This window comes from Sinocyclocheilus anshuiensis, unplaced genomic scaffold, assembly GCF_001515605.1.
Source record: "Sinocyclocheilus anshuiensis isolate Anshui unplaced genomic scaffold, SAMN03320099.WGS_v1.1 scaffold590, whole genome shotgun sequence".
NCBI lineage: Eukaryota > Metazoa > Chordata > Actinopteri > Cypriniformes > Cyprinidae > Sinocyclocheilus > Sinocyclocheilus anshuiensis.
In genome coordinates, this window is record NW_015544192.1 from 2,434,768 (window position 1) to 2,446,630 (window position 11,863).

The following is an 11,863-nucleotide window of genomic DNA, read 5'->3' on the forward strand; positions in this document are numbered from 1 at the left end:
TATAATTAATACTTATAAAAATGTGCCCCTTTTAATATATTAATAAATAAAACAAAGTATTAATAAATACACAAAATTAAATAATAAATAAACATTTAATAAATAATAAATAAAATATAAAGTATTTCTAAATAAATATAATTAATAAATAAACATTGAATAAATATCTATAAAGAAAATGTTATTTATTTAATACATATTAGTTTATTTATATTTTTTAAATCTAGTTTATTTATATTTTTAAAACTAGTCAAAAAATGTGAAAAAAAAAGTTTAAAATGTTTCTTTGTACATTCCTAATTACAAAGTGATGCTAATTTCCCATTTTCTGATCAGCCTGAAAACCTTGTGGTGGACCAGAGCCCCTCCCAGCCGATGGTGAAGCTGACTGATTTCGGCGATGCGGTGCAGCTGAACTCGACTCCCTATGTTCACCCACTGCTGGGTAGCCCAGAGTTTGCGCCCCCCGAGCTGGTTCTCGGGGATCCTGTCTCTCTCTCCTCTGACTTATGGAGTCTGGGCGTGGTGATGTACGTGATGCTGAGCGGGGCGTCTCCGTTCTTGGACGAGAGTGTGGAGGAGACGTGCCTCAACATCTGCCGCCTAGACTTCAGCTTCCCCGACGACTACTTCCAGGGTGTGAGCCAGGCGGCACGGGATTTCGTGTGCCTGCTTCTCAGGACTGAACCTTCCAAGCGGCCCCCGGCCGCCACCTGCCTGCAAGATCCCTGGCTGAGACCCGGAGGTGGCCGTCGCTCGGCTGAATGCATCGATACCTCTAGACTCATCTCTTTCATCGATCGGCGCAAACACCAGAATGACCTGCGGCCTCTTGGAGGCATAAGGGCCTTCCTGCAAAGCAGGCTACAGCCCAGGATCTGACCCGAGAAACATGATCTCATACTCTTTCTGATGCCAATTAAGAAGACTTCAGTCCTGAGCCTATCAAAATGTGTGCTGACAACCATCTGCCAATCAGAGCCTTCGTCGGCAGACGAGATTTTAGATTGATAGTCCTCTCCCAGTTTGCTGCTGCCTTGTTTCCAGATTAATGAAGACTTTTACGCAGAGATTAAAACAATGGAATATAAATATATATATAATATTTCTCAGATTTGCTGAATGATCAACAAATCTACATAAATGAAATAATATTTTGTGTAGAACAAATGTACCTGAACAAACGTGGCAGAGGTTTTTGAAGAAAGCGATGCAAATGCAATTTAGCAAGGAGAACAACCTTTTTTCCCTGTCTGTTTTGCCTGAGCCAGAGAGCAAGCGGCTGTTTTTGTGCTTTTACAATATTCGACTCTGAACATTTCTTAATGAACCTTTAGAGAAAAATGAAAAGCGCATAATAATTATGACATTTTCAGGTACATCATTCAATAAAATCAGTTACATCAACTCAGTCTGGATGAACGCAACACAAATTGTGAGCAAATGAGTAGTTGAAGCTTTTAAGTGAGCTTGTTTTGGTCTCATAGTGTAATTTGTTGCTTATTTCAACAATGATGATTCCGCCACGTTTAGCTGCAAAATTTTTAACGGCTGCTTTTTATTTACTACGACTAGAACAAATTGTGTTGTGCAATCTACAGATGTATACGCCTTATTCTATACTATGTGTCTGCCCTCTTTCTTTCTTTCTTTCTTTCTTTTTAAATGCAATGTCACAAGGGTGGAGAGCAGAACTCCAATGCGAGATAGCCATAGGGCGTCCAGACGTCTGAGCTCATCAGCTTCAGACAGGACAGCATTGAACAATGACTGAATACTGTAAATGCACTCACGTTGTATCCGGTTCTTATCACGTGCAATGTTGCAGCTTCGATTGTTTATGCAACTATTTATGAAGACATCCGTTGTACCTTTAATAAAAATGTAGAATAGCACGTACTCTGTACTGCAGTTCTGCTATTGTTAATTTAATCGGGTCTTTGTATCAAGTATTAAAGCCCTGTCATCCTACAGGGTTGTTGTCTACATGGCACTTTTCTGTTGATATACATATTGGTATGCCAAAGCTCTCCATACTTTATGAGAATTAGTTTTTCTTTTTCGTTTTGTTCCCTGACACAAATTTTACACCTTTAAGTTATATGCTTAAGTAGCTATGACTGGTTGTTTACATGAGTTATTCGTAGCTTTACATTCGGGAAGAATTGTTTTTCTTAGTTTATTTTCCTCGTGTCCATGTTATAGACATTTCACAGATCTTTACTGGAGTATTTCTGAAATGCACCTCCCATTTAGACTAAGCAATCCTTGACATGGAAATAAATTTGTCTTAGCAAGATATCATGGACAAAAATGTGAAGCCTTTAAATTATGATATTTATCGTCTCATTTAGATAGTTTTAATGCAAATGTAGGTCCTTTTTAGTTTTAAGGCCTCTGATAGTTTTGGTTAGTCGTAAGAAGCTCTCAACAGTTTAAATCGTCACTGGAACGGCATTGGTATGCAGTTTGTAACCATTGGCCTGTTGCTCCCAGTACGTTGGTTTCCAGTGATCCTCGCGTCATACATCAGTCAACTGTTATATTTGAGATTTTGAAGCATTATGAAACATTTGAGTGCTGGACAGTGACTCTTTCCCGGTAGGAAGGAACATTAATTCATCTGTATAGACCCATATCATGTCCCCTAATTTATTTGTCATTGTAAAGTTGTACAGATGCCTTTACAGCGTGGGAACTTTGACTGGATACATTTTTAAAGTGTTTCATTGAATGTCTAATTTTAGTTCTGATCTCATTGTATTTTAATGTATGTATTATCATTTTAGACTTGTTTTATTTGGATTATTTTATACTTTTTGCATGTGTATATTTCTTTGTACAGAAACCATAAGTGTTTATGCGATATGTGCTGTAAATATTTTCAGTTTTGTCATCAGTTATTTTGGAATTAAACATATGGAACATTCCCATGGCTGCTGTGCTTTACTTTGTTAGGGTTTCAATTTTTAAGATGTGAGGGACTTGTTATCAGTATTTGAAGGTTTGGGTTGGGAGCCAAGAATTGCTTTCATTTATTAACAAAAATAAAATAAAATACTGAAACTTTTAGTTCCATTATCGTTTCTTAAAGCGAATGGAGGGCCGAACTGTTCCCTAAACTCCTATTCACAACAACACCGCTACTGAGTTTACAGCATGAAGCATACAGTGACCGGTGTTGTCTTGATTCCAAAAAGAATAACTCTTATTCTTCGTAGTGAATCAACAAACACATCAATGTCTCTCATTAACTGGTTGTTTTTAATGAATCGCTAAAGTATGGTGGGTCCTCCCTCAAAACCAGCTCCCTATCAACTATCACTTAATACTTTAAGTACACACAACATTAATTTATAACATTGTGTGGAAAAAAACAAAAACAATTGGACATAATGTGATTACACTTGATAATAAACAATTGAACATCATTGCATCCTTTTAATAACTATTTTGACATTTAACACATAATTACATTAAAGGTAGTTGTGAATACATGAAGGATAAGTGTAAATGTATATGTATACGCTAAGCTATCAGGCTATTCTGGTAACTGTATGCTATGGCATAAGTCAAGACAATAGGTGCAATAGGTGATCGTCTTCAGAAACATTTTTTGTTATGCTGGTTGAAAGTCTCTTCACATCCCGATAGCAATCATTAAGTGGTCTAAATGTATTTATCTGTATTTATATATTCTGTGGAAGGCGTAGGACCAAGAAATGTTCGTCCAATCAAAACACTTGGTCCAAGTGTTTTAATTGCCTTTCCTACCTGCCTGTCAATGTATGTATTAGCATACCTCTGCGCACCCTGTTCGTGCAGACAGGATATGCCATCAGCGCCTTCACGTACGCTGTGCAGACAGAGTGAGAATGGCAGACAAACATCAACAACCCGATCTTCTTTCCTGGTATTGCAGTACTTTTACTAACTGTGTACTATAAAGTTTTCTCACGGGTGACACATGATGTAGCCCAGCCCCGGAATTGGGAACCGCTGATGTAGCCTATTGTAGTAATGTTGTCTCTGGTATTCTGGTCTGTGAGCGTATATGCGTTCAGGGGGCGTGCCTTTGGACGACGATTGCAGGGAGGGTGGGACATTCGCTTTCAGCGCTATCAGGCTAAAGTTTTCCAAGATTTCCTACTGCACCTTTAATATTAACAGACATGGATGGTCATTATTTAACAGTTCAAATGAAAATCTGGCAACAAAGATCCAGACCGGGTTTTGAGAGAGAACCCGATTTCTCATGACATGTGATTCCCGAACAAATGATTCTTAAGGGAGTTATTTTTTTTGTGAATATAAAATAATAGAAATAAGTCAGAACAGTCTGTATAAACACATTAAATGCGATAAACACAGTAAATGCAATAAAATGCATTTTCCCCCAAATATCTCTTTCTCCAAAATAATTGCTAATAGGAATTCATTAAGAACCCGGAATCAGAGGCATAATCTTTAAATTCTGAATCCCATCTCCTCACACAATCAATGTCTACTTACCTACAGAATAACATATAAGAAAATGTTATGCTATTATGCAGAAGAAAGCAGTGAGTTGTGTTGCACTGATGGTGAAACAGTTTTATAATACAAAACATTTATGTGCAGGTTCATGTATAATGCAGTGAGCTGTAGGACTTTTATTGCGTCACACAGATGAACAGTGGTTGGCATTGTGTATAGACAATACGAGGAACAACATATAACATTGCACAGTAGTAACCAGCGATGCATTATTTAGAGACAGACTTTGTTCTTAAATAACACAGTATTCATTCATAATTACAGAACTGGAAGACAGAACTGAAGAATGTAAAAATGAGAACGATCCAGCTTGAGCTCAAATCAGTGTATAATATGAACCGTAATGTAAAATCTGGCAATATTAAGACATTGAATATTTATGACATGAGCCCATATGCTAGACTCATCTGGCTGAATATAACTGCTTTATCTTAATAGAAACTTCTTGCATGACTAAAAGAGAACACATTTCTCCGAATGTTAATGGACCAGTGGGCAGAATATCACATCTGTTGCTGAATTTATACTGAAAGACCCCCTGTCTTCCTGTCTGTGAGTGTGTATTGCTGAATCAAATGCCTGTATAAGGATTCTCAATTAGTCATGTCACCATAATAATGACGTTATCATTATCAAAGTCAGCAGATGGGTTTGCTCAGAGCTCTGGCGCATGCACGATATTATAGTCTGCGATGTTTTATGCCCTAGCAGCAATATCTGTCTCACGCTTATTAACGCACACTAATCTCCATATATGTGTAGATGGATATTTGAGAAGCAAACATGCTATGATGTCTTGTAAATTGCGGTTTTGCCTGATTTACATATCAAGACATTAATAATTCAGCACTGAATCCAAACCCATGTGCACTTTCGCCCCTGTGGTATTAGCTCCTTTACATTTCTAAAATCTCATATTTAAGATGTTTTACTTTTTTTATGTAAAAGAATAGCAAAGAAAGATTTTTTTTCTAAAATCTCATATTTAAGATGTTTTTCTTTTTTATGTAAAAGAATAGCAAAGAAAGATTTTTAAATAATGGTAATAGTAATCAATTAAATAATTTAACATAACAGACACACACAAAAAAAGATTTATGTCAATGTTTGTGTACAATCTTATCAGTTCACAGATTACAATACCTTAAGACTTGAGCAGATTTTATTCTTGCACTGAATCTGTGGTTTATATATATATATATATATATATATAATTTTTTTCCCAGCGCAACATAACCAACACACTATAACAGTTTCAACCAACGGTCCTGATGATAAACGGTCATCTTTGCCTTCGTATATTTGCCCTTAAGCTCACTTTAAGCTCTAGGTTACATGACCAAACCACTTCCAGCCTTTAAATTCTTATGGATTTTAAAGGGTCATTCAAAATTGCAGTAACTGATGTCTAGGGGTGCTCCGATCAGGGTTTTTGAGGCCGATCACAGAAAGCAGTATCTGCCGATACCGATACCAATCTTTTTAAAGCCTTCTTTTTATCATTTATAACTATTTATAGTGATACTCCAATCAGGATTTTTAGACATTTATTCAGGGCCTGAATTTCATTTTTGAAAATGGGGGGAATTCCCCTCTAGGTGACTCTTGTGAGAGGGGAAGCAGCTTTCACACAGGAGTCTGCTACTGATCCGTGGCTGTTTACCACAAACACAACATTATCCATTATTTTGATTTCAAATTTAAATATTGTCACTGAAAATGCTTTTTCAGCATTGCAATTCTTTTTTTTTTTTACACAGTACAGTAATACAATCTATTTTGTTTAAATGCAATACATAAGCAACACTTTTTTCAATACTCTACATTTTCGTGTCAATTCATGTTCATATTTAATGCAAACAATGCGCTGTTACTTTAATTCAGCACTTGCAGAGCAGCAAAAATTGACTCGGTGTGGAAACGATCTCTGCACTGCTGCAGACGCACCGCTCCTGAACGCACTGCCGGGCCGCAACCGTGTGCAGTGAACGCTTTAATCCGTTAACATGAGCTCGGAAAAAATATGCACCGCATACGCACTGCAAACGGAGTAATGTGCCTGGTGTTATGTGTCAGTGACGATGTGACACTGCCTCGATAGTGCAAGTGACAATTCCTGTGCCAACTGTGCAGCTCGCTTATAGACAGACGCGATGTGAGGTGATTTGAAGCCATTTGCGTATTTTGAGAGAGAAAGAGAGTGCGCGCGGTGATTCACTCACGCTGTTTGTGAAATTACATCTCACACAAGGTTTTCAAATTACTTTATAATATTTAATGAAGAAATATGAAGGTGAGTACCACGTTTTTTTGAGATCGGCCTTTTTAGAGACCGCCGATCAATCATCCCAACGTTATTATCGGCCGATAGAGATCGGTAGCCGATTAATCGGAGCACCCCTACTGATGTCCATTTTTGGTCTCCATTTCTTTTGGTTTGCTTCCTGTTATTCTAAAATGAGAGCAAATAGCAGTTGTTTTCAATTGTGAAGAAAGTGGCCTGTATCTGTACAATCTCTCTTAAACTTTATTTAACAGCCAACCTAAACGAATCAGACTTTGAAACAGAGACTGGAGTGGATTAAAATGCTTTAAAGCAATTTTAAACAATCTTAATCTCAACGGAATGCAGAGAACTGTCACAAATCTATTCTAGGTTATTTTTGGAATTAATTATTGGTCCTAAAACCTTCTTCTTCCCCCAATCCTGGTGTTCCTCTATCCTTTTAGCAGAATGTATGGAGTGCTGTCTGACTGTCTGCCTTGGTGTGTAATGATTCCCAAATATAGGGAAAAAACTAAACAAAACAAAACAAAAGACACATCCTGATATTTCACTATATAAGACATTTGAGACAGCTACATTGTGATGCTGAGCGCATGTGTGCCTGTGAAGTGTGTCTTTGGATTACTGAGTCCTGAGTGCATCTGAGTCCTGTGGCTGTTATTTGAGGTCCAGTCAAGGAGTGTAACGTGCTGGTTTCCACCAATAAGACAATATTGGCCAAATCTTCCAAACCAAAACTCCAGTGAAGATGTGTATTTGGACAGAGGGGGGCAGTGGACACCTCTTTTTATGCATACGGTGTGAACAGATATTCAGAAGGCACTGGGGTTTGGTCGGTATGGTGGAAATCAGACTCTAACAAACCTGCAAAAGACCTGATTGACATTGTGGTTTAAATCATACAGTGAGGCGTACACTGCAGATCTCTACTTGCGGCGTCTGTGATGGTTGTGCATGTCTTCCATGGTGACTCTGCCCCACACACCGATCACAAACGTCTCGATCTCGCACTCATTTACACCACGAGCAATCCGGAAGTAACCATCCTCGCCCCAGTTCTTCCCCCATGAGTTGGCTGCAATCTGTGGAGTGAAGGAGAGATTGTTTAAAATGTGTAAAATCTCCTGTTGAATACAAAAGTCTTGTAGCATATCAGATGGATGTAATTTCTCACCCAGTATTTGTGTGTTCTGCCGTTGTAGTCTCTTTCCTCTCCCCATCTGGAAAAGTGCAATAAAAATCAATATGCTATTGTGCATTCACTAGACATTAGAATTCAAATCAGCCTTCTAAGAGTAGGCTCTAAAATAAATGCCATCATTGATCAGATTTTATGGGGAAAAAATGGAAAGAATGGGAAAAGAAAAGATGTACACATCCAACTCTAGTTGGGAAAAGATGCAGTAAATAAATAAAAAAATAGATGATATGATATGACTATTTCGATTTTAGCAGTGATGAATATTCTGAGAGATTTCAACTCAAAACCAACAATAAATCTGTGCAAAAATTGGAAAATCCTTATACTACCAAAATACATCCTGAAAATAGTGCTGTGTCCATTTCTCAGAGGAAGGACGTGAGCATCAGGAAGCAGCCTACACCCACCCCCATAAATCTCCTCAAGTCAACATCAACCCGGTAAGTTGAACCTTTACCATGCCAAGAATTTCCTTATGCTTCTCCACCCGTCCTCCTGGTTGCTTGAGTATTTGGCTATTTTTGAGAGAAAGCCATTTACTCTTTAATGTCTTTTCATGTGAGTTCAGAACATTCAGCTTGTCAAACATTAAATGTGTCAAGGGTTATTTATTTGTATATGTGGAATGCCTGGAATAAATATAGTTTAGTCCACATCTATTCTAAGGGAAGTTTTCCATGAGACTCGGGAACATATCATTCTGTTCCCAAATAATATTTATCTGACTTCCATCTCCACGGGGGGCTTAGGGGGAGTTGGTATTCAGTACACTCAGAAAAATAACGAAATCACCTAAAAAAGCAATGTGCCTCCATATAAAATACACGGGAGAGTTGGAGGGTCAGAACCAGTGGCTGTATGAAAAGTGTGGCTCGGAGTTCTGCTACGCTCTTATCTCACCATGTTTTCTGTCCTTGGCTTTGGACAATGACAGACATACCACTGCATCCAACCAGCCCCTGACCTGCGCTGGGTTTATGAACAATGCCATTTCCATTACACTGGACATCAATGAGCTTTCCACAAACTTTCCCAGGCCCTGGGCTTAGCCGAATGCACCACGGTAGGATTTTCCCAGTAAAAACACTGCTGCCCCCTGTATGCCAACTTCATAGGGCTATACAGCGTCCTCTGAACGTCTAGAGTAGTGCGAGAACCGCAGCGTCAGCGAGTGACAGCAGGCCAGGAGAAAAGCTGGGTTCAGACAGACTCGCGATTTATATCGCTGTCACCACTGAAGCATGTCACACTCACAGACACCAGCGGCAGGCCAGCCGAGGTTACCAGAGACATACCTGGGGAACATGGCCTGACCCGACCGAGCCTCTCAATGTCTTACTAAACAATCACTGTCTGGGAAAGACTATAGTGCTTCTGTGCAGCTCAAGAACCACATTTATGCACAGCAAGAATCTCTCAGGCACATTTGTTGAAAAATGCTTCATTTTTGGAGACACTGTTTCAGAAGATTTCAAAACAAAAAACAAAACAAAATAGTGGTCCGAGTTGTATATTTTCCACTCATTTCAACCATTTTTTATGACAACGTAAAGTGAATCCTTACTATTTTACCTGATTGTTGATTTACAAGTGTTCTTTAAGCAGTTGAGTAAATTGGTAATTGATGAGCAAACTAATGTAGTAGTCTCTGTTGAGAAGCTGACTAAATGAGAAGTAGTGCTATTAAGGTATGTTATGTATGAGTGAGTATAGCAAAACCAGACAAAGGCTTTGAGGGGTGTGTGTCTGGGGGTGGAACTGGAAGGCCAGTCATCCAGTTGTTTTGTCTGCTAGCAGTAACAAAAACATGTCACGTGGGGCCATGATGGTTCTCTAAACGAGCTTATGTCTTAAATATTATCCAGTCCCTTCAAGGCAAGTTAATTCACTCCTCAGCCATCACGGTGATGCCCCCAGTCATGCAAACACAGCTCCTGTCTGCTTAAATGGGAAAGACCTAAAGATGTCCTAAAGAGTCAGTCAGTCAGTCTGTCTGTCTGTCTGTCTGTCTATCTATCTATCTATCTATCCATCTATCTACCTATCTGTCTGTCTGTGCCTATCTATCAGTATCAGAAAACGACAAATGGTGTAAAAGAGAGCGAGACCTTTTGTTGCCTAAGAACTTTCTCTGAAACACTGCCAGATACTCATTCCACTTGCTTCCACCATTAGAGATGAAAGGTTATGCAATGCTAGAGCTTACCCTGTTATTCTGACAGAGTGCGTTGCATGTTTGCGGTACTCTGATGGTTTGTGGTGATTGACATCTGTATGACGGTAAATTCCACTCTTGTACACAAAGAAATCCTCATGGACCTCCATGATGGCTAAAAAAGGAAAAACAAACATAACACACGTCCATTATATATTTTTAAGCACACCATTTTTTTAAAAAGAATACAAATTACAACAGTACAGTAATGAATAGAAGCCTTGAATTCATGTCCAAAACCTGATCTTTGTTTAATCAAATTGATCTTTGACCTTCGGACATCACTGAATCAGTCATTGAATCAAAAGCTGATCCCTCATTCTTATCACTCACTGTCATACTACAGGAAATGCTATGGCTGCTTTAAAAGCCAAATTACGTAATATCCCGCAAGCTCACCCAAACATCTTGTTCCCTTGCAGATCAAAGTGAGATCAAAGTGACCGCTACTAATTGTATAAGAGTTCAAATAAGCAGAACTTCACATGGTATAAAGACCCACTGCTTAAATTCACATGGTCCAGGACAAAACTTTTGTGGGTGGGTACCTGCAGCAAACCTCCTGAGGACATCCATGATGGCATGTGAAGTAAAATCAGTTCAACATTCTGGAAGACACTGCATTATGAGAATTACCTGCACCCTCTAATACTTTGTGTTTTTCCAGGCATTGCTAGGAGATCCTAAGCAGTAAACAGAGCCTAATGAACACACACACTGCTGCACATGAAGACAGTCTTTTCATCTCCTCTTTCTCAATATAAGCCAGAGGTTAGGCAGAATTTTTGCAAAGATTAGAAGTGAAATCTGGCGTAAATCCAGTGTTCCCGCCTGTCTGGAACAATACAACAGAGCACTGGCACAGGATCACGAAGACGCACTGAACAACACACAAACACACACCCTCTTCATATTACTGTAGGGGACTTTTCTCAAAAATTCACTGCATATATGATGAGTTTAGGCTTTTTGTCCAAACTAAATGTCGTATGGGCATCTACAACATCCATGATGACTAATGCGACATAGACTGATCCTTGCTGACTGCATGAACAGTCATTAGGCATGTGCTTTTTACTATTCTTATCCTCTGGCTCACAGTATTGTGCAAACACACACACACACACACACACACACACACACTTCTGGAGAAAGCCATACCTTGCACGGGGCCATTATCCATAATCTCTTTCATAATCTCATTCTCCTGTGAGTGGAAAAGCAACATGTCAAATGAGTTCAGTTAGTGAGAATGAACAGCATATTCCAGCCTAACGCTATTTTTACACTGCAAATTCTGCATATATATTGCACCAAGAAAAGATATATGCATTTATAATGAAATTACTGAAATAATGATATGAAATGAACGTTTTACATACAGTATGAGTAGTCTTAAGCTGCATGGGTAAAAACATTTTAGTACACATAATAAACAGTCATCCTTCCATACATTATTACATTGAACTGTTTAATTGTTCACCACATTTCTTTGTCACATCTGTGAACGATATACGATCGAAAAAAAAGAACGCCTAGAGACATGTATATGACCTAGACCAGGGGTAGGCAAGTTCGGTCCTAGAGAGCCGCAGTCCTGCAGAGGTCAGCTCCCACCCTCATC

General features: G+C 38.8%; 2 protein-coding genes across 17 annotated transcripts in view; one reads left to right on the forward strand and one right to left on the reverse strand.

The window, feature by feature from the left end:
• The window catches only part of LOC107696598 (triple functional domain protein), a 114,035-nt gene extending 111,988 nt beyond the window's left edge, over positions 1-2,047 (forward strand). For all 12 annotated transcript variants that reach the window (XM_016497025.1, XM_016497030.1, XM_016497021.1 and 9 more), the window contains one exon: positions 337-2,047. In XM_016497025.1, coding sequence (XP_016352511.1) covers positions 337-882 — 546 coding nt within the window. In that variant the 3' untranslated portion in view covers positions 883-2,047. The remainder of the gene's footprint in view (positions 1-336) is intronic.
• Positions 2,048-6,846: 4,799 nt separating this feature from the next.
• LOC107696600 (tubulointerstitial nephritis antigen-like) overlaps positions 6,847-11,863 on the reverse strand; it is a 30,822-nt gene continuing 25,805 nt past the window's right edge. For all 5 annotated transcript variants that reach the window (XM_016497039.1, XM_016497038.1, XM_016497036.1 and 2 more), the window contains 4 exons: positions 11,401-11,446; positions 10,231-10,354; positions 7,998-8,043; positions 6,847-7,905 (listed from right to left, as the gene is read on the reverse strand). In XM_016497039.1, coding sequence (XP_016352525.1) covers positions 7,750-7,905; positions 7,998-8,043; positions 10,231-10,354; positions 11,401-11,446 — 372 coding nt within the window. In that variant the 3' untranslated portion in view covers positions 6,847-7,749. The remainder of the gene's footprint in view (positions 7,906-7,997; positions 8,044-10,230; positions 10,355-11,400; positions 11,447-11,863) is intronic.